General features: G+C 45.4%; 1 protein-coding gene across 2 annotated transcripts in view; it reads right to left on the bottom strand.

The window, feature by feature from the left end:
* Nucleotides 1-27,556, bottom strand: part of EML2 (EMAP like 2) — a 38,916-nt gene that overhangs the window by 1,891 nt on the left and 9,469 nt on the right. For both annotated transcript variants that reach the window (XM_029572086.1, XM_029572087.1), the window contains exons 8-18: nucleotides 26,867-27,001; nucleotides 26,528-26,627; nucleotides 25,897-26,051; nucleotides 24,341-24,466; nucleotides 22,706-22,837; nucleotides 18,618-18,685; nucleotides 18,220-18,308; nucleotides 8,742-8,839; nucleotides 6,655-6,742; nucleotides 4,377-4,472; nucleotides 438-568 (exon numbers count right to left, since the gene is read on the bottom strand). In XM_029572086.1, coding sequence (XP_029427946.1) covers nucleotides 438-568; nucleotides 4,377-4,472; nucleotides 6,655-6,742; nucleotides 8,742-8,839; nucleotides 18,220-18,308; nucleotides 18,618-18,685; nucleotides 22,706-22,837; nucleotides 24,341-24,466; nucleotides 25,897-26,051; nucleotides 26,528-26,627; nucleotides 26,867-27,001 — 1,218 coding nt within the window. The remainder of the gene's footprint in view (nucleotides 1-437; nucleotides 569-4,376; nucleotides 4,473-6,654; nucleotides 6,743-8,741; nucleotides 8,840-18,219; nucleotides 18,309-18,617; nucleotides 18,686-22,705; nucleotides 22,838-24,340; nucleotides 24,467-25,896; nucleotides 26,052-26,527; nucleotides 26,628-26,866; nucleotides 27,002-27,556) is intronic.

Here is a 27,556-nt window from a genome sequence, read left to right on the forward strand (position 1 = left end):
TCGCTCCTGAGAGGTAGGGAATGAAAGAGAATGAGAGGGCTTCCACACAATCTGAACTAGGTGCAGTTGGGATCCTTCCATTTTCAATGATCCTTGGTTTTCTCTCTCCTCATTCTAGTCCCTTGTCCTCTATCCCCCATCCTGGCCAGCCATCGCAGTGACAGTCCTGCAGCTGAGAAGCCACAGACTGTGAAGTCCTCTGTAACCTGGCACTGTCGCAGATTTGAGGCAGTCACCAGCTGTCACTGCTGTGCAAAGCCGCTTCACAGTGCCCCTCAGCTCATGACCACTGCCCTGCGGCACAAGAGCTGAGCTCAGGAATCAAAACTGGGGAGGGTCTCCCACTTGGCAACTCGCAGTGTTGCCACTGGGTCGGCTCATTTGGGGAGATTTCTAATAGTCAGCCACTCACCTACACCACCTTTCTTGAGACTTACCCGCGGCTGGGAGCAGGGGTACGAGAACAGGCGCACTTTGCCAAAGTCATCAGCAGAGGCCAAAAGTTTCTCATCATGTGACCTGCAGATGGCATTGATGTCCGTCCCATCTGAGCCCTCTGGCCACACCCCTTTTGATTAGACGGACATTCAGGAAAGAGAAAAGCAACATATTACAGTAACTAAACAGCAATTACCCACTGCCCATCTTCCCCCAAACCCATTACTATTAGTTGTAGTTATAAAAGCACCTTTCAGTCAAGCAAAACAAGCGTTGGCAATGGCCATGTCAGAAACCCATGCAGCCACCTCTGGGATGCTAAGTCTGCCTATTTTTGTACTGTCAAGAAGGGGAGCAGGAACATTATTACTCAATTACAGCTGCGTAAACGGTGGTGCATGGAGAGAAAACAAGTTATCCCAAGATCATAAAGAGAGAGGGAGATAAGGGGGAGGGGATTTAAACGTCTGAGTCCCAGAGGTTCTCCTCTGTTGTAATGACATTTCCTTCAGAGTCTGTATGAGTGTGTGAGTGTAACATCAGTCCTCTGAAAGGTGTCTCAAAATGCTCATGTTTTACAAACCTCATCTTGTAATCTGCATTCGGAGGTAGTGTTCCCAGGGACGTGTTTTGGGTGAGATAACATGCAGTCAGGTGAATTTTCAAAGGCATTACACCCATGTAAATGTAACATACTATCATAACAATTATCAAAAGCCATTTACCCGCCTAAGTGCACTTAATGCAGGTAAAACCTAGGGACTATTCAATGGCATATAGTGAAGCAATTTCAAAAGCCCACTTATACGAGAAAAGTGCTTTTACACATGTAAATGCTTTTGAAAATTACCTCCATAGTGTATAAAAACAGAGCATAATGGATGTATGATAAGAGATTAATGCTTAAATCTGAAAAACACAAGATTGTTAGGGATAGGAAAAGCTGCTCCTCCGGCCACCTTGCCCTTTTTCAGGATTGAAAATATTGAGATTGTTCTAAATGGGTGAAAGGAACAAATTAGGATGGTGGCTAAAAATGCATTTTTTAAACTGAAGATGATTAGACCTTTACAATATTGGATCACAGACCTGCAGCCCGTAGTGCAAGGCCTGCTACTAGTAAGATGGACTACTGTAGCTCCCTGAACTTGGGATTACTTTAATTATTGTTAAGGGCGTTGCAGTTAGTCCAGAATGCAGTGGCCAGGGTAATAACAGGAGCAGGTTACAGAGAGCACTGCTCCGAGACAGAACAAGTTCCACTGGCTACCAATCCAGCGAAAGATTCAGTTTAAAGAATTATCACACGAGTACATCAAGCACTGCAGTGTCAAACGCCAAATCATTTTACAAAACCTTACGTAGCAATGCGAGCTGCGAGTTCATCAGATCAGAAATCAGGGGAGTCATTAGCACTGAGCACACGGGGCCCGTGGCGCTGCCAACATTGGACCATGATGTCCATCGAGGATGCCTCGTGGCTAAGAGGGTCTTCTGACTTGTGTGGTGCCGGCTTCCTCTGGCAGCTGCTGTACTCACCCAAGTACATTGTGCAGATGCTGTTGCTCAATGCTCCAAGCTCACGGCTCGGACAGAAGGCATTTGTGCTTTTGAGTGCTGCTGGACTTGGGCTTTTGCAAGTTAATTGCTCATATACCTTTTTTTTTTTTTTTTTTTAATTTTCTCGCGTGCTTAGTTTGGTGTTTGGTTTCTAGGTCCAGGCTTGCGTCCCACCTGCGCCCCGGTGTTGCTATTACTAGTTCTGGTTGGGGTGTGAGGCACTCTTTTGTATAGGTACCACGTTTATCATTGTTTTTTCTAGGTTTTTTTTTTATGATGCATGTTGGTCCCTACAAACATATATGTGTTGACCTTCCTGTTTCAGGATCAGCTTGAAGATGCCAATCCTCCCCTGTGAATTAAATTGCTTCACGTCTCTTTCTTCACTTGCACCCCATTCCTCTCTGCTCACACCCCCTTCCCTTAGCCTCCCTTCCCTCTCATTCACTCTGCCAGTGGATTGAAGAAAAGGTTTTCCTTACTATGGGTTGCAGTCTCTCGTACACCTATTGTTGGTTTCTTGGGTCATTTGGGAGGTGCTGTTTGGCTCAAAAGAAATTAAACAATTCGCCTACTCCACACTGTCAGAGGCACCATCACATCAACCCCCCCGCCAAGTTCAGTTTCTGATCTGGCCGGTATGGAAAAACTAACATCCGTCCTTAGAGGAGACTCTAATGCTATAACCATGTGTGGGATCCCTACTGGAAATGGTGAGCTCGCATTGGCTGACTGAATTTCTTTCCCCTTAATCTTGCTCACTTGATTTTTTTTATTTTATGTATCTTCATCATTGTTTTATTTCACGCTTTTCCAACTGGAGAGTTCAAAATGCATTCGATCAGGTACATTCTAATATCCCAGATAAAAGGCAGAGGTCATCACAGGCAGACATCATAGGTACTTCAAAAATGGGAAATATATTAGAGAGCCCTGTAAGGCCCTCGTAATGCAGAGCACTTAAAAGTATAGGGCTAAGGTTTTAGTATGACTGGCTTCTGTGCTCAATGGGCTCTTGAACGGTGGAAGTTCCTGTGGTATTTTAGTGATCAGGGAGAATGGCATCAGAAGAGGCCTTGTGTCCTTGGCATAGGCTCTCGTCAGTGGGCTTGTAACCATGGCCAGGAGGAGTGGGAGGGCAACATGTGGGACAAGGCAGCAGCTGAAGTAAGGCGGCGCACAATCATTTTAGGCCTTGAAGGCAAAAACCAAGATTTCTTTGCTGATTATTCCTATACTGGTACAGCTTAACTGAATTTGTAATTTTTTATTCTGACATTTCTATTGTAGCGGGGACTTTGTTTTGCTCCCAACTGGGTTTCCTCTGGAAATGCTAAGGGACCTTTACCATTTTGAAAGGCTTATCCCTAAGATTTTTCCTGCCCAGGCTATAGAAACCCTAGTCTGAGCATGAACAGTGTGGTTGGACGTTGCCTTTGGTTGGATGGAGAGGGGTTTTTTTTTTTTGGAGAGAAGTGGAGATTTCTGGTGGATCCCAGTAGGTTCCACAGCCTGCAAAATTGGAAAACAAGGACATTGCCCTACTGTCCCAGTGTCTTCACAGACCTAGAAGAGGAGAGCAGAAAAAGGATCCTGTGTCTTGAAGACAGTTGGCTGGGTTTTTTTTTCTGACCAGCTCCCAGCTCAAAAGGACAAATCCCTCCGGTCTGAGGGGACTGGATTTTGGCTCCTATGCGCTGTGCCCACTAAAGCAGAGTCATCGGTGTCAGGGTACCGCAGCGCCTTCTGCCCATTAAAAGTGGCGTGCGGGTGGTATCCTAGGACTGAACTGTTGCGAGAAGTTTGTTTCCCCCCCCCCCTTGAAAAGGAGGGAGATATTTTTCCCCACCACCATCGCCCTCCCTATTTTTTGAAGAAGAGTTTGCTTTCCTATCGCTGGAAGGGCCACTGGACATTGATTCAGAGGCTGCACATGGATAGAGAGAGACTCTAGTACCTGGAGTTATTCTTTTTTAGGATGATGCTGTTTGCCATTCTCGCTTGAATTCTGTTTTTTTTTACAATTACAGTTATTTCCCGAATGCCACTCCAGCCCGAGAGCCAGCCTCCTGAGACTTGCTCAGATCTATTGCTGCGAGAAGCAATGAAAAACCGTGCAGGGTCCTCACCCCCCCCCCCCCCCCAAGAGCCTAGGGCGCCGGAGGCTTGTGCTCCTCCCTGCTGGTTGGACCCCGGCTTCCCAGGTCCTAACGGCTGCAGAGGATTCGTGAGAAGAGTAAGAGGTCTGGGACAGCAAGTGTGGCCCCTGTATTAGGGACCTCAAGCCAAGAGGGGACTACCCTGTAATGATGTTTCATTTCATAGCCTGTATGTTATGAAGAAAAAGTTTTAACCCCCCCCCCCACACACACACTCACCAAATACATTGAATCCCAGGACGCAGGTGGCTGTGGCCCATTCAACATTTCTGACCGATTCACCACTGGTTATCTGTTTACAGTTTGTAGGGTCCCCTGTGGGAGAGGAAGGAAGGGTCAGATGAATAGATTAACACTTTTTATCCCCAAAGAATGCACATTCTTCTTCTTTATTCTCATTCTCCCCCCTGCAAGACAGTTTGTACGATGGGATGACCACCTTCATGTATGTTTATTCAGTTTTGAGGTTTGTTTGCTTTTTTAATAAAACTTATAGTCCACACTTTCCCAAAACTATTTCAAGACCCAAACAAAAGTTTGGGTCTTCTCGTTCCCTTTGCCATCCTTATCTACCGATGGACCCGTCTGGACTGCTTACTTGTGGATCTCAAACAGGGGGCTTTACCAGCTGGGAAGAATTCATACAAAACAGGACCTTACACAGAGTTTGAAACCGAATGGATCTCTGGGGTGAGACGAGAGGTTGCTGGCAACAGGGAAGCTGTGCCCAGTAATCTGAGAAGAGTCCGGTCCAGTGATCGTAGCGATACCTGAACTTGGAGCTGAATTCCTTGCAATTTTTCCGGCCGCCGCAAACAGCGACAGAGGTGATGGCATTCCCCGCCCTCCTCGGAGGCTGCTGTGAGCAGCTAATCTCTGGCAGCAGGAGGAGCGGTGCACAAGATGCAACAGACGTGGGAGATGCGTGCAGGAGGCACCGCTGTTCCCTGTGTCTCAGCTGCCTCCGTGCCTCAGGGCGGCCTCCTAGATGGGAGCTCCCACCCCCCAACTTGGCCGGCCTGCCTGGGAGTCTTCCCTACCAACACTGTGGCCACGGAAGCCAAGGCCATCCTGCCTGGGAGCTTTCTCCTGCTGAAACCGCACCCCCCCCCCCCCTGCCCCCACTGCATGCTCGAGACCCTCTGCAGCATGCGACTAAGACACAGCCACAGGTAGGAAACATTTTGTGCAGCTGGAGGTGCCATGTTGGGGCCTCCCCCTCCCAGATAAACCATTACCACTGATGGTAATGATGGTTTTGTTGTGGGCGGGAGGTATTGCGTTGGAGCTTCGTAACACAAACTGCGGTGCATTATTGAAGGGACCATGTGAAAACCGGTCACTTAAAAGTTGGGTGGGAACAAAAATGGGGTATGGGGGACCCATCCTTGACTTTTGCCCAGGGCCCCAGAATCATTAAGATCGCTCCTCATCACTATGCATTATTTACAGAGCGCTACAAAGCTGGCACAGCTGAACAGCCATATAAGCAAAGTCACTGCTTCATGGAGCTTAAAATCTAACAAAGACACTTAAGAGGAACCTGGTTTACTGCAAATCAATTAAAATCAAGCCAGCCATGATCAGAGAGAACCAGGGTTTGGGTTTTAGAACTTGGACTGGACAGGTTGGTCAGTGCTGTGCACTGAATCTGCTCATGCTACTTGGGAGCTGAAATCCCTGAACTGGACTTGTTGCTGAGAGACTGAACTATCCCTGCTCCATGCTCTGTGGGAGCTTAATGTTTGAGTTCTGAATCTCTGTAGTGTAAAGAACCTGTGTATCTGTGTTCATTAACCCCAATAAGTCCTGCTGGGAACCTGAAAGTAACTGTGGTTTGAACATACTCAGAGATAGGACCCTTCCTCCCACCACCAGGTCTGCTTTAGAGAGCATTACCTACTCCTACACTGGTTTCATTTTGCATATTCACCCATGATAGGTTTCTCCCAACTACCCTGCCCTCACTGTTTCACCAACGGATCCCCTAAACTGCATGCAAAGCCCATCCGCCTCGCCAGTCCCCAACCGTTTCCATGCACTGCTGCACCAACGCCGACCTGACTACCTCAGAGGGACCTTGCTTGCCTGATGGGATTTTACTGTGTGTCCATTTTTTTTTTTGGTTCACTAACCGACCCCTACCCCCTGACTCCTTGGAGGCTCGAGGCCTCTGTCTCGGGCTTCTTCCTCAGATGGCCCTAGTGATGGTTCCTGTGCCCCAGGAGGATCCCTTCCCCTTTCTTCCAGGGTACAGGAGGAACCTATCTCAGCCTTCACAAACCTAAAGCAAGATAACAGCTATTAGAGATGTGAATCGGAACTGAAATCGGATCCGATTCTGGTTCCGATTCACATCTCTAACAGCTATATTGTACCGGATAAAAGAAAGTCAACGCAGTCACGCCACTGTTTCCCATATCATGTATCCAGCCCGAGACTTAATGCACACAGAACTTCCCGAGGATGCCCTGATCGCCTTTCTACTACTACTCACAATGGAGGATTTCGTAGTCGCCAGAGTTGGTGGCGAAGCAGCTGCCATCTGCTGACCAGTCCAGGTGGGTGATGTAACTTGAATGACCCTGAACAAAGGAAAAAGAAAAAAAAAAAAAAGAAGAAGAGGAAAGGAGATGTCATGTGGCCCATCCGGTCTGTCCAGCAAGATGTTCAGGGTGGTAACTTGCACTCTGCCCCAGTGCTTCTTTTCCATCCTCTGTGCTTATCCCACTACCATTTTTTGTCTCTACCACCTCCTCCAGGAGGGCGTTCCAGGCCTGCACCAACATCTCAGTCAAACAATATAAATGCCTGACGTCCTTGAGTCTTCCCCCTTGGAGCTTTATATTGTGACCCTCCCCCCTACTTCTACAGCTTCCTTTTCACTGGAAAAAAAAAATTTGCTTCCTGTACATTAAGGGGGTAATTTTCAAAGCCATTTATACACAGACATCTTGGTTTTATGCACGTAAACGGCTGTCCTAAGTTATCCCAGGACTCGTTTCCTATAAAAATGTGCACAGTGACCTCATTTTCACGTGTTCTGACACGAACAAGCATGAGGCATTCTAAGGGGTGGAGCTGCAGCCTCTAAGCTATCTGCCCATACTTTGATTTTATAAGATACCTGCGCAAGTTCATCCACACAAGCTATGCCCTCGAAAGGGCAGATATAAGTGAGTGTGTACTCGGGCATTTAAACATAACATCGTCAGAGCAAACGTATGTACATCAGTTTGCTTAGAAAGTCTGGGGGTAGCAGACGGTGTGATAAGGTGGTGGGAAAGGAAGAACCAGCAGCAATAGTGAGGCAATAATGGTGGGACCTCCCCTGGAGTATATTGTGTTTTGGTTTTGGATGCTGTGTCCCCTAAAGGACTTAAGATCCAGAGAAGCAACCAAAATGGTACGTGGTCTGCATGAGAGGTCACGATATGAGACCTGAGGACCAAAATCTGCCTATTGGAGAAGACAGACCGGCAGGAGAGAGACCTGCATCTCCTCTTTCTCCCAATACTTCCAGCATTTCAAATCACTGAGATTATACATACACTTCTTCCCATTTTCTGCCAATTCTGTGCTTTCTAAACAGATTAGAGCCCAGTATGGCCATAGTCCAATCATGGGAAACCATCCTGGGCCAAAAGCGTTCCCCAAAATGTGCCTTTTGCTGTCCTGTTGTGGGATTTATGAGGGTAAGTCAGGACAGTGCTCCACGCTTGGGTGCAGAATATGTGTCTTTGATTTACAGCAGTCTTTATACTGATGCCAAGATGATTTAGTCATGCACAGATGGCGAGAGGTCCGTTGAAAGCCCTGGTAACAAGGGGGATGCAGCCAGTCATTTGTCCTCCATTCTTGGAAACAGATGGGTGTGGAAAGGAAAATTTAAAGCCTTATTAATTTATGGCTTGCATGCCCGGTGTGAACTTGCACTACCAAAAAAAATAAATAAATAAAAATAAAAAAAATGGAATGACCCGGGAGTGCTGGGACTATTGCTGTGGGAGCTGGCTAGGACTGAAGGAGTCCCTAGAGGGGGAGGGTAAGCCAAGTAGTCCTCATCTAATAACAGAGTGCTAGTCAAAGGGAACTGCTGAAAGCAAACAAACAATCTTGTTCTCTCAAGGATGGTCTCTTACTGGGCAGCACTATCCCTCACTGATCTCATGGCTATTCGGGACGTGCAGCGGTTTTTTTTTTGTTTTGTTTTTAGCACGCACTAAAAATGAAAATAAAAAAAAAGAATAAAATGGAAAGAAATAAAGAAAATGAAAAAAACCTATACAAAATATTTTGGGTTGCACATCCCCTATGAATATCTTATGCAGCTCCAACCTGCTCCTAGGCCTAAATCGGACAGCAGTTCCAGGAATGAGGTTCCACTAGGGCCAGCTGGGGAGGCAGCGATCAAAGATTTTGGTGCACGACAACCCTTCCAGAGAAAAATGACACCTACAGCAATGGGAAGACGTTTTAACCTGGTCAAATGCCACTTTGGGTAACCAGGACCTTGTAGCTTTATATGGGGGGAGCTGACTCATACTGTGAGCAGGGCATAGAGAGAGGTCCACCACCACCTACCACGCATCGGCCGACACGGCTGTACTTCCGACCGGCCTCTGTCACAGCATAGACGTAAACAAAGTTGTCATGTGACCCAATGGCGAGGAAGCTTCCATCTGAAAGGGCAAAAAAAAAAAAAAGGAACAGAGCGAACATAACTAGCCAATTTATAGGCGAAATTGTCAAAAAGCCCTCTTACCTGCTGTGTACCCCTGGAACTCTGGCTAATTAAGCTACAGCGTTTCACTTTGAAATTTTCTAAAAGATCTATGGGTACTTTGTACTTGTGGCCTTTGCACCCATGTAAACGGTCAGTCTGAAAACTGTCCTGCCCAATTCCACCTGAAAGTATGTATGGAGCTCGACAACGTGTATATGGGGGCAGGTGTCCCCAGGGCATATTTTGCAAACTTATTTTCCATGAAAAATCTACCCACACAAAAAGTAAGTTCAAAAGTCCAGGTGAGTTTCAAAGGAAAAAAAAAAAGTATGCATGTAGATGAGCCTTTGGAGCCCAACTATCAAAACTGCATTTGCATGTGTGGAGATATATGCAAATATTTTATAAATTGTGCTGTGGATGCTGCTCAGTTTATAAAATGCCTCTTATTTCTGCTCCCAAAGTACACACATGTTGTAAACCCACATATTTCCAATGCCAGAAAACACTTAGGAGTGAATTTTGAAAGGGCTGCTGTGTGTAAAGACAGCATATATGCAAGTAAGTAGATTATACACACACATATGGTGAAATTTACTTGTACTTGTTAATTTCTTTTCCTTGAGTCCCGACAGTCCAGTCCAGACAAGTGGGTTATGTCCCCCACCAGCAGATGAAGGCAGAAAACAAATCCTTTTCTGACATTCTCAGTTATAACACTGAATGTAGCAGGAAAGAGTCAGCCTCTTGCCCAAGCTATCAATCTATTAGGCTTAACCCCACCCAACCAGCCATCTCAACTGAGAAGAGAAAAAAAAAAAAAGAAATGAGATTGAATATGCATCCAGATCAGACAAAGAGGTCCTCCTGTTCTTCTTCCGGGCTTCCTGCCCTCTGTGGGATGTGTTTATTAAGCATATATGGAATTCATTTTTACATTTTTTTTTATCATCCTTTTACTCTGGCTCCTGTGTAGGTTCTGGACTGGTCTGTCAGGACTCCAGGAAAGGAAGTTAACAGGTACACTTACATTTCACTTTCCCTATTGTCATCCCAGCTCAGTCCAGACTAGTGGAATATGACCAAGCAGTGTTTATCCTGGGCAAGAAGCCAGGAGAGCCTCCAGGACTCCTTTGACTTCTGTTCTCTGTAATGCTTGAAGGAGTATAATGAGGGCCTTCTTGCTGCCTTGCAAATTTCATGTGGAGCTAGCAGCCTATGCGTCCCCTGAACTAGGCCTGCACTCCTCACTCATTCTGATACATTGTAGGTCAAGGTAATTGCCTCATCTTTTGATGGATGCCTCAGTTGCTGCTTTCCATTTATTTGCCCGCTATACAAAAAAAAAAATCAGATCTCCAGAAGACAGTTGCGATCTTTACCAGTAGTACCCTCCACACCTCCAAGGAGCACAGTCTCCCTTTGCGTCGTACACATTCTGTGTCTCAAATGAGGAAAGCACTATTGCTCAGGAAAAAAAAAAAAAAAAGGAAGGAACTAGACAAACTGTGACCCCCATCCTTGGGGGGGTACACACCTACAGGTGTCCCCTACACTACAGCGTTTAAAGCTGACATTCTCCTCACAAATGGCTACTGAGAACACTGCTTTCAGAATCCCGTCTTTAATGGACACTTTCCTCAGAGGCTCCAAGGGTGGCCCTGTCAGGGAACTGACCAGTAAGTTCAGGTCCCATGCCAGAATTACCTGGAATAGTGTGTGCATGGAGGGAGGTCGCACCTGTTTCACCCTACTAAAGAAATATACCTCACCTGGGTGCGTCACCTAAAAGGCCTCTATAACCTGCTTCACTTAAGTCAGGCCTCCACCTATATTCTCAGTGAACTCCAAAATTGATCGCTTATCAAGACATCCAGGATCAATGAGATCTGCACTTTGAAGGGAGAACAATTTCTGGCCTGGCCCTTGCCTCAAACATGCTTCAGATTCTTTCGTAAAGTAGGGAAGTGGACCTTTTCCTTGCCTTCAGCAAAGTCTCAGTTACTGTTTCCAAGTGGCCTGGCTTTCATAACCATTTCCTCCCAATAGCCAGAGCACAAAACAAAATGGAGAAAGGTCCTCCCTTACTGTTGGGCTTTGCTGTAACAATCCCTCTGAGGTAAGTTTGGGCCTTCCTTCCTAGGCCTGACCAGATCTGTATACCAAGAGCATTTGCTTCAGTCTGGTACCATTAAAATGACCCAGCCGAGGTGGCATGTGATCCTTTATAGAATCCTCCTTATCAGTGGTACCAGAGGGGAAAATCCATAGTAGCTCGTATTACGGTCGTGGTTGGCCAAATATGCCTAATCCTCAAGTTCTTTTCTCATTTTCAACTGAAGAATTTCTTGGCCTTGATATTCTGGCAAGTCGCCACTAGGTCCCATCAGGGATGTCCCCATCTGGCTTCTCCACCAATTCTCATTCTCTTGGGTCCAATGAGCCTGCCTGACCATTGTGAACCCCTGGAGTATGCATTGCCGACAGCCAGTATTGTGCAGGATGCTTCCCATGGTGACTATAGGCCCTGTGTTGTCTATTTGCTGCAATGAGCTCCCTGACCCGACCAGCTGGCCTCCTAACATGACCATGGCCCAGTACAACTGGGTTGAATCCCAGGGTCAGATTGACTGTTCAAACTCCATTCTAGACTGTTCTTCAACTTCCCTGATACTGGAAGCATCTCTTTATAGTCCTGACCTTGTGGGACAGATCCATTGCTGCCACTATTGCCTCCCGTACATGTAAGCAATTCCTTGCTCCTGGTGCTCTAAACCACCGGCAGCTCTCGCTCTTGCACATGAAGCTTGCACCTGCACCTGAACCTGAAGCTTGCTTGCTTGATTTTACTAAGAGCCAAGAGAAAAAGATAAGCATGAAAAAAAAAAAGTGCCGAGCTTGCTGGGCAGACTGGATGGGCCATTTGGTCTTCTTCTGCCGTCATTTCTATGATCCTCCCAAGTGTCAAATATCTTTCCTATTCTTATTTGTTCCAACATACCAGACATCCCAGATACCCTAAAGACTGGGATATCTGCTGTCGACTCCTTTTGCTACCCAGCATAATGATTCTGGGAGCTGCTGGACTCTGAATAGTCTGTAGACTGTCTTCTAATGATTTGGCTTTGATCAGCCACTTGTCCAGATATGGCTAGGCTGGAACTCCTTTGTGAAGGAATACTGCCGTCACTATCATTATCCTGACGAAGGTCCGCAGAACTGTGGACCAGTCCAAATGACATGATTCTGAACTGGCAATGCTTACCCAATACTGAATCTTAGGAAGTTTTGATGTCCCTCCATGATCGGGATTTGATGATATGATTTGGACAAGTCCAGGGATATGAGTAACTCCTCCTTCCGTACTGATCTTAACTTGTTTATCCAGAAATGAGAAATCCACAGGGTCAGCATCCTTCTCTTATTGCCTCTGGGATTGAAATTATAGCTTCATCCTGAGGCTGCTGATCCACTGGTCACCTGGATGCCCAACCTGCATGGGGAAAGGACACAGGCTTCCCAACTAGGGGCAGCCTATTCGACTGCCTCAGCATACTGAATATCACTAGCAACTATTTGTCCCTTATGATGTGAAAACGTTCAAACCGATTTAGAAAGCCATCCACCAGTGGGCATGAAGAGTGGGCCCTCAAAGCCTTCTTTTTGGATTTCTGGACTCACTGGAACCCAAAGAGTTCCCTTCATAGCCCCCTCTCCAGCTCCCATGAAATAGCTGCAACCTTGGTGAGGACCAAGTCTTTTCAATATTAAATGGCCTATGGTCAATACTGTTTGGCCCCCCTGAACCTATTGCAGATTCCTCACGGTCCCCCTGAATCTGTCCTGCAGACTCTGGGACTGTTTTTTGGGGGGGTTCCCCCCAAGAAAGAGAAGACATTGAATATATGGAAAAAAGTGGGTGGTCTCTCTCCACCTGCTAATTCGGGTACTGGAAGCCCTTAGTTCTTATGCTTTAAGGATGTGTTTTGGATCTTCCTGCCTAAGCTCCATCCTCTCTCTTACTGAAACAGGATAACCATCTGACTCATTTGGCCCTTCCTCCAGATTTTCATTCTGGAAAACCTGGGAGGTCAGGAATAGAGGGAGAAAGAAGCTTCTTCCAAGATCAAACCTGGTCTTTTTTTTTTTTTTTTTTAAAGATATCAGAGGCCAGGCCTTAGGGAACGTTAGATTCAGATTTGTTGGGGGGTTACTGAGGACTGAACCCCAGAAGATTAAGGGTAGGAGAGCTTGCCACCAAGCTGCAAAGGCTGCACCTTGAAATAGATCTTTTTAATTGGAGGGATCATATGGTGCCCAAACCACATTGATCCCATTGGGAAATAGCCTCTCCAAGCACAATGTGCCTCTGATGGGAGTCCCTGCTCGGCTGCAGTGTCCTGCTGCTACCCTCAACAGGCCTATGCCTGCTCCTTCATGGGAAGCGTGTCTGCAGCTCAGTAGCTGTATCTTCCCAGGGAGAGGTTGGCAGTGTTACACTGCCAATGGGCCAGGCTCCTCCCCACTGCGAATGAGGGCTAACATCCGGAGCAGTGTTTGATGCCACCTTCTCCCTATCACAGACTCTGTGGGCTACCATATAGTAAGGCTTTTTTTATCCTCCATTTGTTCTTGGGAGGGGGGGGGGGGGGAGGGAATGGCAGACTGAGAACTTCCGCAGAACTCTGCCAGCTCCTACACTGCAACTGCAGAGTATACCTGGGTATATGCTCCAATTAGACCAGGCCCCAAATAAGAACTGGATTTTTCCAAGAGCAGGAAGAACAGCCAGCCCCGATTAATATCCCTTTTGAGCCTCTGACTGTCCCAGATCTACTAAGGAGATAGACCTCGTCCTACCGGACCATCACCCTAGGAGCTCCTCAATTTTATGCACCGGTCCAGACTACCATCTGTTGAAGGCAGAGAATTACTGACTTCCTGCTACATATAGGAGATGTCAGAAAAAAAGGATTTGTTCTCTGCCTCCATCTGCTGGTCGGGGGACATAAACCTCTTGTTGGGACTGGTCTGGCAGGATGATAAGGAATATATTTTACAAACACTGAGTGTATGTCCATATTTTCAGTTCTGCATGTACATTTTACCGGGAGAAAAAAAAGGACAGTCTGGTGTGGGGTTCAGAAGTATGCATGGTAGTTGCTACTTTGAAAGAGATTTACATGTATACATTACCAAATTTGTTCCTAAACTTTTACATCTGCTAATTGACTCGCTCAAGTGAAATTGGACTTGTCTGTTTCTGGGTGGGAGGTCTGGGACAACTGTTAGGGGGTTCAAGATGAAGTGCTAGGTGGGTCTAGGTGAATTGTTTGGAGAAGGACTGGGTGTCCTGGTGGAATTAAATCGGCAAACTGGTGATTCCAGATACTCGCTCATACTTTATAAAATACCCACCTCCACATGCAATTCTGGGTGTTTATTCGCACAGTGTGACAATTATTTCACATTTATTTAATATTCTTATAGTGCCCAAGTCTACAAAGTTGTCCAGTGCAGAGTAAAAATCAACATACATCATAGAACAATGAAGACAATTTAAAAACAAACATACATTTAAATAAAATATCTTGCTTATACATGTCATCAACTAATTATATTGATGCCATTCAATAGGACTCTGTTCAGGATATGCATCCAAAAACAAAAATGCTTTTAACAGTTTTCTGAAATGTCAAGTAATCTTTATATTCAGTGGCACAGCTATGTTGCTGAATATACACATATGCATTTGAGCTTAGCCGCATAAGTTAACTGGCTAATAGGTTATTCATCAAAACCCGATAAGGCATGGACTCTAACACAGGGTGCCATCAAGCTAGGACGAGAGAACACTGTAGAAATCTCAACTTTGTGAGACTTTCCTCACTCCAAATGATGTCAAATCTTCAGCGATCTACTGTGTAGTTCATACGTCTCACTCTGCATGTATTACTGGCCCCCTAAACCACCACCAACACCTCACCTTGAGCTATTAGCTGGCCCTCCTATAGAGAGATAAATAGTTGAGTAGTATGATGGCCTTATAGTCTCTCTCTCGGTATGTGTGGTAATTAAAGAAAAGTTACCATAAACACACCCCTTTTTCTTACCGTGGGCGTTATCCATGCGTTATTATAGGATTTTGATGAATCTAGGAGTAAGTTAGATGTGACAGAGATAGTTATAACTTATGCGCCTAAGCACGAATATATTACGCGTATGTTCAGCAACGGACATGCCACTAAATATACTTTGTAACTTAGCGGGATAAGACCGAACATTGCTCCTTAGCCGCGTAAGTTATGTGGCTAAGTCGTTCCATCCCGATCCTCCCACAACTTAGCAGCTAAGCAGCAACTGCTGAGTATAGGTATATATCAGTGGCTGCTACTTAACCAGATAATTTAGACTTACCTGGCTAAATAGCACTGAATGTGCTTTGGATATTGACCTCATTTTGTCTTAGTGACAAACTTCTTTCTTGTGAGCCACAAAGAGCATTGTGGTTTGCTTCTTAAGAGTTATGGGTTCCTTCCACTGTGGCGTGATAGTTATGAGCAAAATTCGATCTAGGCCCTTTTCTGTTGTAGAGCCTATATGATGGAATGGGTTGCCATATGAATTAAGGAGTGAGAACTTGTAACATACAGGTCGATCCAGTAAAGTGTGCTCCGTCGGAGCGCACTGTCACCCTGCTCTGGACGCGTGTTTTCCCTTACCCCTTATTCAGTAAGGGGAGGAAAACACGCGGCCCACCCGCGGCACCTAATAGCGCCCTCAACATGCAAATGCATGTTGATGGCCCTATTAGGTATTCGAGCGATCCAGTAAGTAAAATGTGCAGCCAAGCCGCACATTTTACTCTAAGAAATTAGCGCCGCCCAAAGGTCGGCGCTAATTTCTTCCGGCGCCAGGGAAGTGCACAGAAAAGCAGTAAAAACTGCTTTTCTGTGCACCCTCCGACTTAATATCATAGCGATATTAAGTCGGAGGTCCCCAAAAGTATAAAAAAAAAAAAAAAAAATTTTTTGAATTCGGCCCGCGGCTGTCGGGCCGAAAACCGGACGCTCAATTTTGCCGGCGTCCGGTTTCCGAGCCCGTGGCTGTCAGCGGGCTCGAGAACAGACGCCGGCAAAATTGAGCGTCGGCTGTCAAACCCGCTGACAGCCGCCGCTCCAGGCCAAAAGGAGGCGCTAGGGACGCGCTAGTGTCCCTAGCGCCTCCTTTTCCTCGTTTGCACCACCTCACCTAATTTAAATACTGGTGCGCGCGCCGGGAGAGCGGGCGTTAGTCCGCTCTCCCACGGACTTTACTGGATCGGGCTGTTAGCTGGATAAGTTATATCCAGCTAAGTTACTTAAAATGGCCAGCTTTGAATACGGACTTCATTTTATCTTGATAAACAGCGCAGTGTAATAGAGTAAAATACTTAAATAATGAATGCAGGGCAACAGATAATCAGTGCAACTCTTGTGCGCATAGTAACACTGTTCCTGCAATGCAACCCATAAATAACCCTCACAGCAATGTTATGCATCAACTGTAACAAACTAATCAAATATTTTGGTAATGCAATAGATAGGGCGTTACAATAGTCAATGGTGATAAGCACCACAGTTTGTACCACCAGCCTAAAATCTAATGGTGATAAAATTGTCCTAAAGAGACAAACCCAATCTCAGTTTATAAAAGGCCATCTTCACTAATTGTTTCACCTGACTTTTCATAGACAACGTGAAGTCAGAAATAACTCCAAGATTGCGAGCCTCATCAGTAATATTAGAAGCCAAGACTCCATCCAAATATGAAACAGTATTCTGAGAAAGATAGTTATGACCCAGCCAAAGAATAGAGGTTTTTTCCTGAATTCAGTACCAGACAGTTAATTGTTAACCACCTCTTAGCAACTTCAAAGCAACACAAACATCATAGGGAAATTCTCCTTCATTACTGCAAGGGATGTACAACTGGATATCATCCAAGAACATTTCGAATATCAAATTCATAGATTCAAGCAAAACACATTAAAGAGGAGTGCTGATAATGCAGAGCCTTTAGAGGCTCTGCAATCATTTGGAACCGTTCCAACTCACCTAATACTGCCTCTCAAACCAGATCAGCACTGTCCCACCTACATCCAAGGCTCGCAGCTTAGTAACTAGCAAATGATGAGAAATCATATCAAAGGCAGATGAAATATCAATTTGTACCAATATTCCTGTCTTACAGCAACCAAGGCTACGTACAATATGCATCATTTAAGAGAGACACCAGCAAAGTTTCAGTCTGCTTGGCTAAAATGCTATTATCTTCGAGAAACTCATCCAACTGCAACAAGTATCACTTCGAGTATGCTTAATTTAGAAATGGGATGGTAATTAGATAGCAAAGCTGACGAGATAGCAAGATCTTGCTGTTTAGGACGGACCATGGCACATTTGAGAGAGGTAGGCACCACTCCCATGATCGAAAGGCATTATTCTGAAAAGTGTGTTCAGCAAAACTTATAGTTTAGATTCTTGTCCATTTGGCCTTATAACAGCTGTTCTTAACTGTGGCCACAATATTCAAAAAAGACTGAGACATAATCCTGAACGAATCCCTAATAAACAAACACTACTACTTCACCAGAATTGTACATATCTGCCAAATCTTGCACAGGCACCTTTAACCTCAGTGTCTGCACACATAAAATATACACGCCTATGCTTATAAAACAGGTAGAGAAATATGCATTTTCCTTCATTGAAAACATACACAGTACTTTCAGAGCAGAAACCCTGATTTAAACACCGAGACAGGAAATTTATAAAGTATGGGTATATACTGTTCTGAAAATACCTTCATGCATACTCTGACTCACCAGTTTGCAGATACCTCCACCAGCTCACCTAAAACCCTCTAGCACTTAACCATGAACCCCCACCAGTTCACCCAGACGTCCACCCAAAAACTGCAGACATAAGGCAGGTCAGATCTCTACGGCACGAGAGTACTAGCAGGTGTAAAAACGGTCGGACAAGTTAGGTAATGGATACTCAAACACCTCTTACAAGATTGCAACTTGCACGTGTACTTCTGAACTCCATGGCTAGAATGCCCCTTTGCTTCCCTGGGTAAAGTGTATGCATCATACTGCAAATACGCGCGCACTCTTGAGGATTACGCAATAGCACATAAGCGTGTACATGCTACTTACGTGCAAAATCCCTGTGAAGATTCACTCCATAAAATTCTCAACCCTAGACTAACACCAGCCACCAATGCCTTTTACCAGCATCTCACTCAGCTCCCTCTACATCTGTTTATTTGTTCCAGGCAGGTTTAGATTACCTGGAGAGAAGCTGGTGACCGAGATCTGCTCCGTCCCATCGGTGTGGATTGTAACCAGGTCACTGGTCTCCGTATCCAGCACCAGCCACCTAAGGGTAAGACAGAGCCAAGGGGTGAGCCACACAACCTGAAATCGTGCAAAATTGTACAAAGCCATGCCAGATAATTCCCTACAGGCAGCAGCTGACTCGCTAATGTACATTTAGTCCCCAAAGGCAAGGGGACATATCTATCAAGTTCTTTAGATGAGGAGGGTATTTCAACCCCATGAAGGGAGGAGGCGGCCTCTTCAGTTGGCCTGCAGGAGTCACATCTAGCACCAAGGGGAGTGGACATACCAAAAGATCATGTAAGACAGTCCTTGAGGGACTGATAGGTTTCTCCTCAAGTTCATTTACCTTCCTGTTAGCATTCCCACTGCCACCACGGAGCCAGTGGGGTGAAAGCCTGCACACCGGGCTGCATCCTAGAAGATCAAAAGATGAACACAATGTGAGGCACCGAAGAACGCCTTCAGCCATAAAGAGACAGAACTATGCCCTTGATAAGTTCCAAAAGGTCTAAAACCACTTTCCTGTTGTATCTATTTGGAATGACCCAGGGCATTACAAAACGTGCTCAGGTCTACTGCACCCACACCACCAATGCATCCATTAGGAATACAAAATACAATCTACCATCAAGGAAATGCACACACTTGGGTTAAACAATGCAAACATATTGGTCCAAAAGTCACCTTCGAGTGAATTTATGAAGCCCCTTGCTATAGGGATGGCAATTGTCAATAGGCTTTTAGCTGGGCAAATGGCTGTTTTACCTGTATTAAAGGGTTTTTGACAATTGCCCGCCTGGTATGTAGGTAAAACCATAAAAGCACAAACACTTGTTTTGGGCAGAAGTACCACCCACCGAAAAAGCCAGCGCAGATTTCTGGGGCAACTTTCCCCATAGCTAATTTACAAAGGGAACCTGTGCTCATTCTTTCCCTTTCAGGACTGGTATAAGATCCACTACCTATGAACCCTGCCCAGTTTTGTACATCGACTCCTTAAAGGGTAATCCCTTCCGTGCACTTCTGAAGGCAGAAGCTGGAAGCAGAGCACTGGAAAAGGCCAAGAGCCACTTATTACAATAAGAAGGCCTCACAGTGTCTCCACTTCAAAGGCGGCCAGCTCAAAAACGGAGCAGCTTGACGTGCTAGGCATGGACGCTTGATGCCCTCTTCAGCAGGGCCGGCTTAAATAATGCAGGTTACCCGCATTCCTTCCCTCAAGTACAGCGACACTGTTCTAGCACAGGCCTCGAAGTATCTTCCTGGGGGACACGATGAGGTTGAAACAAGGGAGCATGAGGGGAGAACCTCAGAACACACCCCCCCTGACCCAGGTAAAAGCATTCAGCTTCTGTTCAAGAGCCAAAAGAAATCTCAGATCTCACTTCAAGTCACCAGATTACAAATAAAACACACTGTACCCAATTATTAAAGAGGACATGCCTTGTAGCCTCGTAGAACAGCATATAGAGGTAGATATTCAGCGAGGCAGCAAGCAGGAAAGTCATGAGTGCAACTTGTGCTGGATATTCAGTAGTACACGTGTGCAGGTCTCCCACTGAATATACTCGAACAAAGTTATGCAAATAGCTTCATCCAGGAGAAGTTAGGATAGTGATGCACATAACTTTATGCGGACAGCGCTGAATATGCACTCATACTGGGTTAAGTCCGGCCCCCGGAATGCCACCTTTGATGCCCCTTTTTGTCCAGATAAGTTTTATGTATTCTGCGGTGGGGGGGGGGGGGGGGGAAGAGAGAATATATATGTGTGTGTGAGAACAGATGTGAGAGATTGTGTGTGTGTGTGTGTGTACAGAAGACAGCATATGGGAGCGACAGCATGTGTGTATACCAGCATGTGTTGGAGAGTATGTTTGTGTAAAAATCCCACCCTCCACTATTCCATGACAAATTCAGGGTGACTGGAAATCAAAAGTTCCTAGGGATGGAGAGAGTGAGGGATTTTATTTTATTTTATTTTTTTTCTTATTAGTTTTAATTATTTTGTGGTATGTATCTGCTCTTTTGAAATATTTTATTGGCATTTGGGAAATTTAAAAAAATGTTTCCATTAATTTTTAATTGGATCTTCTTTCGTAGCCATTTTGATGTCACCTGGATGCAAAGCTCTCTATGTACAAGCGGTAATGAGCGACGTTTGCCAAGATCAGCATGTTAAGATTAAATCCTTTGCTGAATCCCTCAGATTTTCAGACTGTGTTGCAGTCATTGATATTTCAAGCCTTGATTATTGTAATTCCATCTTCCTTAGTCTGCCTTCAAAGACCCTAAGGGCAACACAACTAGTGCAGAACACAGCAGCACGAGTGTTAAACTAGTGCAAAGCTTTCAAATCATGTTACACCTGTTCTATATAGACTCCATTGACTGCTAGTTGTATGGAGGGTGAGGTATCAGGTAATTTTATGTTGGCCCACAAACTTAAGTAACAAGTCACTTCCATGGGCCAACGCTGTGCTACAAATGTATAATCCCATTCGTAGGCTTAGGTCAGCATACAGTGAATTGTTGGATATTCCAATTGGCGAGAGTAGCACATCTTGCAGAAATAAGAATGCTTTTTTTTCAGTGGGGGCCTCGACATTATGGAACTCCCTTCCTGAACAGTTGTGACTTATTATCTGCATACAAACCTTTCGGAAAAGTTTGAAAACATACTTATTTTCAAAGCGTACGATAAGGCCTAAGTTATGTAATAGGGGAGCGGAAAAGGTTAGCAATATTTTTTGGTGTTAAAATGTATTTTTTATATGCAGAATGGCTGTTTTATTTGTTCTGTTTTTATGAAAGTTATGATTGTTTTATTGTAAATTATCTTAGGGTTTTTCTCTTGACTGGCTCGAGTTGTCAGAACTATGACAAGTTTTATTTGTCTCATTTTATGATTGTTTATGAATGCTTTGGATTAAGTGTGGATTATAAATATTCTAATGTTTACTATTTCTTGATTTTATTGTTCAGTGTTATGTGGAATGGCAATGTTTTGTCTAATGTTGACCTGCATACTGAATCTGACTTGTTGCAGTTTCCAATTCGGTTTGTGTTTGCATATTTCTGTTTATACTTTATGGTCTCCTTATTCTGTATTTGGTAAGGTCTGTTCTGCATGTGTAACAGAGGTGAGGTATTCTGCTAGCATGAAGTTTCTTTGTAAGGATCTATAGCAGCTTGCCCTGTTCTGATTTCATAATAACTGGTGTATTGGTGTTTTAGGGCCTGGTGTAATATTTGTAGTGTTGCCTTTTTATTGGTAGGGTTGTTACTGTTTTGAGTGCTGAAAGTTTAGCACTGTTTTGTTGTGGAAAGTGTACTATATTGTAATTCACTTTTTCAGAGGATTCATTTTTAATTTGTTTTCAGCATCAAAATAAAGACAGCACAATTTTGAAAGGTCTATAATACTGTAACCCAAATGGCTGTTTGCTGTTCTGTGCTGTGACTGGGAATCTCAGCCAGCTTTGAGCACCTTAAGAAGAGATCAGTGAAGGGTGTGGATGATTGATGCACTCATAACATTTCCATAACATTGTGAAAAATTAGCAGTGCACCCATAACACATGTGCGCACACACAATTAATGGAATGCATGCATCTATGCAGATTACACTCAGTCATTCTTATAGGGTTTCATGTTGATTCATGAGTGCATCACTCATCAGTAAAAGCCCTGTTGATCTGTTCATAGATTAGGACAGTGTTGGTGAACAGAGATGCTAGAATAGAAATAACAATGGGATAAGAGAGAAGAGGCAGGTTTAGAGGCACTAGTAGCAAATTTATGTGAATGAGTGGAGGGTCAGGTCCCCTACCCTGGTCCTCATGTCTAGTCCTGTCTGTGGACAAGTTGGCATCCCTAGAGGTGGGGAGGCGGGAGGAGGAAAGGACTTAGGAGCCTGTGTCCCTGATATATTTGTTGCTATTTGGAAGCATTATTTGTGGGAGTAGGAGGGGGACAGAGAGGAGTCTAGCTGCTTCTAGAATTTTCCATGTGCTGTGGGGACATTTAAACAGACAAACTAGGACAGCAGGCAAAGACCACCAGGCCCATGCAGTCTGTCCCTTCTTCCTTTCAGCTGCAATAACAGAGCCTGCTTGATCTCTGGCTTCAGCTTTCACTCTCCTGGCACGGCGGATCTTCTGTACCCTTCTCAGGCTCTCTAATTCCAATGCCGTTTTTGCTCCAGTGCTCCTGCTGGTAGGCCATTCCCTGCACCCACTGTCCTTTCTACGAGGAAATATTTCCTTGTGTTCTCTTGAGTCTACCTCCTCCCAGGCTCCTATCATGATCCCTTGATAGAGATGTTCCTTTCCTCTGTTTCCTGCCTGAATTTGAGCTTGACTGTATTCATTACACTTCAGTTCAGTCCCTTGAATTCTGGCTACAACCTACCCCACACTGCCCCTCCCTTACCTCAATAGGTTTGCTCCAGAGGGGTCGGTGGGTAGCAGTGCTCCACAGGTGCACCTGTCTGTCCTGGCCACAGGTCAGGAACTGATTCATGCTGGGGTGGGTGGCCAGACCCCAGAGCTCTTCAGTATGACCCTGAAAACATGACCAAAAACGCAACTGTGAAGTATATGTGGACTCAGCAACCATGTCTCCACCACCATCGGGGACGGGATAAAAAGCCTTGGGCTTAGGCTTATAGCAGAAGAAATGCAGATTAGAAGTTAGTAAGAATTCTACTGGAGAGTCGTTGAGTGCTGGAATGAGTTCAATCATAGGATTTTAAGAGCAAATCAGACACCTGGTTGTCTGGCAAAGTCTAGGTACAGGGACATCCTATCTGGAGACAGGGAATGGATTAGATGACAGAGGTCCCTCCTATTTCTCTCCTTGTAGGTTTTGTGGGCCCAATATTCAATGCGCGTTCAGCGCTATTTAGTCAGATAAGCAGGACTTATTCAGCAGTCTCGTATATGGCTAAAATGTACACACAAAAAAAGTGGGCGACACTGGGGCGGAGCAAGTTAGACATATAGGGGCGGATTTTAAAAGCCCTGCTCGCATAAATCCGCTCGGATTTACGCGAGCAGGGCCTTGCGCGCCGGCGCGCCTATTTTCCATAGGCCCGCCGGCGCGCGCAGAGCCCCGGGACTCGCGTAAGTCCCGGGGTTTTTCGAGGGGGGCGTGTCAGGGGTGGGGCCGCTCCCTCCGGAACCACGTCTCGCGCGCGTGGATTTACGTCTCCCTCTGGGAGGCATAAATCCAGGGATAAAGGTAGGGGGGGTGGGTTAGGTAGAGGAAGGGAGGGGAAGGCGAAAGGGAGTTCCCTCCGAGGCCGCTCCGATTTCGGAGCGGCCTCGGAGGGAACGGAGACAGGCTGCGCGGCTCGGCGCACGCCGGCTGCCCAAAAAAATCAGCAGCCTTGTGCGCGCCGATCCAGGATTTTAGCGGCTACGCGCGTATCTACTAAAATCCAGCGTACTTTTGTTTGCGCCTGGTGCGCCAACAAAAGTACGCGCTCGCGCTGTTTTATAAAATCTACCCCTTAATTTATACGCCTAACTACTGATGGAGTTAGAGGTATAGACTTACGTTTAAGTTTAGACGCCCCATAGAGCAAGCCTAAGCTTAGCTTAGACTTATCCAGCAAAGTGTGCACATATACGTGTATATTACAGTGGCTTTGCAGTGCCGCTGAATATATATCGAAAATTCGCCAATTAGCCAAATCCGGCTAAGTTACTTAACCAGCCAGCGCTGAATATTAGGCCCTATATATCCAATTTCAGCATTTATATGGAGGCCTATTCAGGCACCTGAAGAAAAAAAAAAAAAAAAAAGATCCTTTGCACTGTAGTATTAGAAGGGACACTTGCTATCAACAAGACCTCTACAAATTAAATTAAGAAAAATGTTCATTACAAAAAAATCAATAAAGGAAGAATGCTCAACTATTATGCCAGTGTTACAGATTTACAGAGAATTCATTAGGCACTTGGCAGGGTGGTATCCCCAGCTGAGCTGCTGGAGACTTGCTGAAAGCGTGTTCTTAACCAGCCCCATTTCCTCAGAGGGTGAGGGTGAGGGGAGCTGACTTACCTGCACCAGGGAGGTGAAGCCTGAGGCCAGGGAGCCCTGCAGCACAGAGTTTCTGGTTGTCCCGACAAAGAGACTCTCCCCCTTCCCTTCGGCGATAGTACGGACTGGCCCGAGGGGCTCAGGGATCTGAGGGCCAGAGAGACACAAGGCCACGTGAGCCATGAGCAAGTAGTAGACTGCAGGGCCCAGAGGAGCTGGAATTGGTCGGTGCTGGTGCCCAGTCTCATTTAATTATGGGGAAACTGCCATGTAGAATACAATTCAATCAAATGAAGCTTTTTGCACCCACACTATAAAAGCTCTAATGCCTCTGGCAGTGCAGTGGCCAAGTTATGCCATTTAGATACTTAGACATCAAAACTGAGCCTAAAATTTGTAGGCAATTTGAATGCGTTGAATTAATCCAGTGAAACCTGATTGATCCTTATTTCTACAGAATAACTTAACAGAAGCTTAATTATATTTCAGTATTTAACCATTTAGGAGTAGTTCTGTAACTTCTTGCATAAGTTAGCCAGCAAACGTGTGCATAAGTTACACCAATTTTCAAATCAGATGTATCCGCTTTGAAAAATGATTTCCAGCAAACGCACCCGCACACAATCACACATGCCAAAATGTACATAGAAAGCTTTCAGGGAAAATGTGTGCACATAGCTGGACAAAGCATTTGAATATTGACCCCTAAGCTTGGCACATAACCAGAAAAACCCTGGGCTTTTAAATGTTCCCATGCTCTGATCACCTCCAAGTTATCCAGCTAACTAGTTAGCCAGATAAAGCCAGATAAAACCTTAATGGCGGTCCGGGATGGAGAGACGTTATCCGGCTAACTCACATATTCAGAGTTAGCCGATAACTTATCTGGCTAAGTCTGATCGTGCTAGAGAGGAAGTCCTAAAGTCAGTGGGATAGGTTTATCTGGATAGCTAGGGCAGATCACCTAACCTGCGGTGTTCCACTGGATAACTTGTCCATTGCCTGCACTACAGATTATCAGGCTTATATCTTAAAATCCAAAAAATGTGTGTACAAGTCCTAACTCTGCACCTCTGCTCAGGCCTAGTAAACCTGTGTATGAACATAAGATATGTGCTAAGTCTCCTCACATATCAGGCAGGCAGTTCTTAAAAAGCTCATGCCTGCATGTAAAACCCTGTTCTACTTCTGCATTAGCTCACGTCCATGTCCTAAGTGTGTTAGCATTACTGTCGGAAATGGTGATAACGTTAACACATGTGCAAATGACTTTAAATACATGGCCTCATTAGTTATTAATGCAGTCTGTATTGTGGCCATGGTAACGCTGCCACATTCTGCATCTCATTAAGTGCTGTACAGCAGGTGTTAAAACCAGCAGGTAACTTGCAGTGCCATGCTGGTCTTAATGTGGCTTAGTTTGTAGACCTCTTATTGTTATAAAAACATAACTTTAGTTGCTATTAGTAACCGTGTTAAAAAAAGAAATAAAATAAGAAATGACCCACAACCTTGCTGTGGCTTTATATCCTTACTCCCGTTTCATCCTCATTACTCTCTCTGATTATCTTGCTTACCTCGTTTTCCTGGCCCTTTTGGTACTCCCGGTCCCACAGGATCACCTTCCTGTCCTTCCCGCCACCCGTCACGATGGTTCCATTCTTCAGTACGCACAAGCTGAAAATGCCACCTTCATGGGCACCCAGGACAGCGTGAGTGATGCGGTTCCCACCTGCAACCAAAAATGCAAAAAAAAAAATAATAATAATAATAAAGGCCGAATGTCATACAAATAAACACCTGGTCGCCGCCTCCGTTCTTCAACACCAGCCAGAGACGTGGGGTGGCCATCCAATACCCACTAGAAAGAGATAGAGAAACGGGCCTACCTGCAGCCTTCCTCCCCGCACATATCTAGGTTTAACCCATCTGCAGAAGGCGTGTGCACCCTTGCAGTTCCACCAAACGGATATTCCTCGCTGTGCAATGCAACTCTGTTAGCCTTCAGGTGACAGGGCGGAGCCTTAACTTACACACACACCCGTCAATGCCGCTCTGTACAGTTTTCAGGCACTTTGCTGGAAAGCAGCATTCAGTTTCGTGGGTTATGTGACACTAAAATGCTGGAGCCTTCCCAGAGGGACGCTGGGGAGGGGGGGTACAAACTCCTGCCCCAAGTTTGGGAATGGGGCTGAGCTCCTGCCTGACCTTTTCCCCAGACATAGAGGTTGCCACTGGAGTCTCCGGTCAGGACATCGCCGTTCTCTGTGAACGCCACACACAGCACGTACTTTGGTTTCTCGTGTTTCTGTCCGAAAGGATAGAGACAGAAAAAATATATTTTTTAAGGATGCTGCGAACTGAACCTACACCAAGAACTTGACACATGTGGTGAGACCGCCCGGCCATTTTACTTGGGATGGGGTCTAAAGCCTCTGCATAAACACAACCGCTCTCCTTCTCTTCCCATGCCGCTAAAAGAAGAATCTACCACCCCCAGCAGTGACCGCTCTTCTGCAAGAGCCCCGTGTCCGGGCACACGCTCACCTCAAAGATCCCCTGGCGCTTGCTCAGGGTGCCGCCTTCCAGAGTCCAGAAGTAGATGTGAGACTTTCCACAGGTGATGACCACATTGGGTTCTGTGGGGTGAAAGGTCGCAGCCAGGACAGATTCATTCGAACACTGGAAACAAACATTTAAACCAAAACCTTTAAAATGAATGTTTTTAGAGCGCCTTCAACATACAGCGCTGCAAAACAGCAGGCAAGACACAAAAGATAGAGTACGGAGGGTGTCTGGTTCATATGCTGATGGGACTATCACATTGCCTCTGTATAGATCCATGATGTGACCACACCCCGAGCACTGTATGCCCTTCTACCCCATCTCAAAAAAAAAAAAAAAAAAAAGACAGAAACTGGAAGGAGTACAAAGAAGGGCAACCAAAATGACAAAGGGGATGGAAAGGCTCCCTTATGAGGAAAGGCCTGTTCAGCTTGGAGAAGAGAAGGCTGAGGGGGGATATGATAGAAGGTTATAAAATCATAAGCAGGGATGGCTATTTACCCTTTCAAACAGTACTAAGACTAGGGGACACTCCAAGCAGATTGAAAACAAATTAAAACACTAAGTCAATGCACAATTAAAGTTGTAGAATTTAATGCCAGAGAATGTGCTCAAGGTTAGTAGTATAGATGAGTTTAAAAAAGGTTTGGACAAGTTTCTGGAAGGCAGACC

The sequence above is a fragment of the Rhinatrema bivittatum genome, chromosome 11 (assembly GCF_901001135.1).
Source record: "Rhinatrema bivittatum chromosome 11, aRhiBiv1.1, whole genome shotgun sequence".
In the NCBI taxonomy this organism is placed as follows: domain Eukaryota; kingdom Metazoa; phylum Chordata; class Amphibia; order Gymnophiona; family Rhinatrematidae; genus Rhinatrema; species Rhinatrema bivittatum.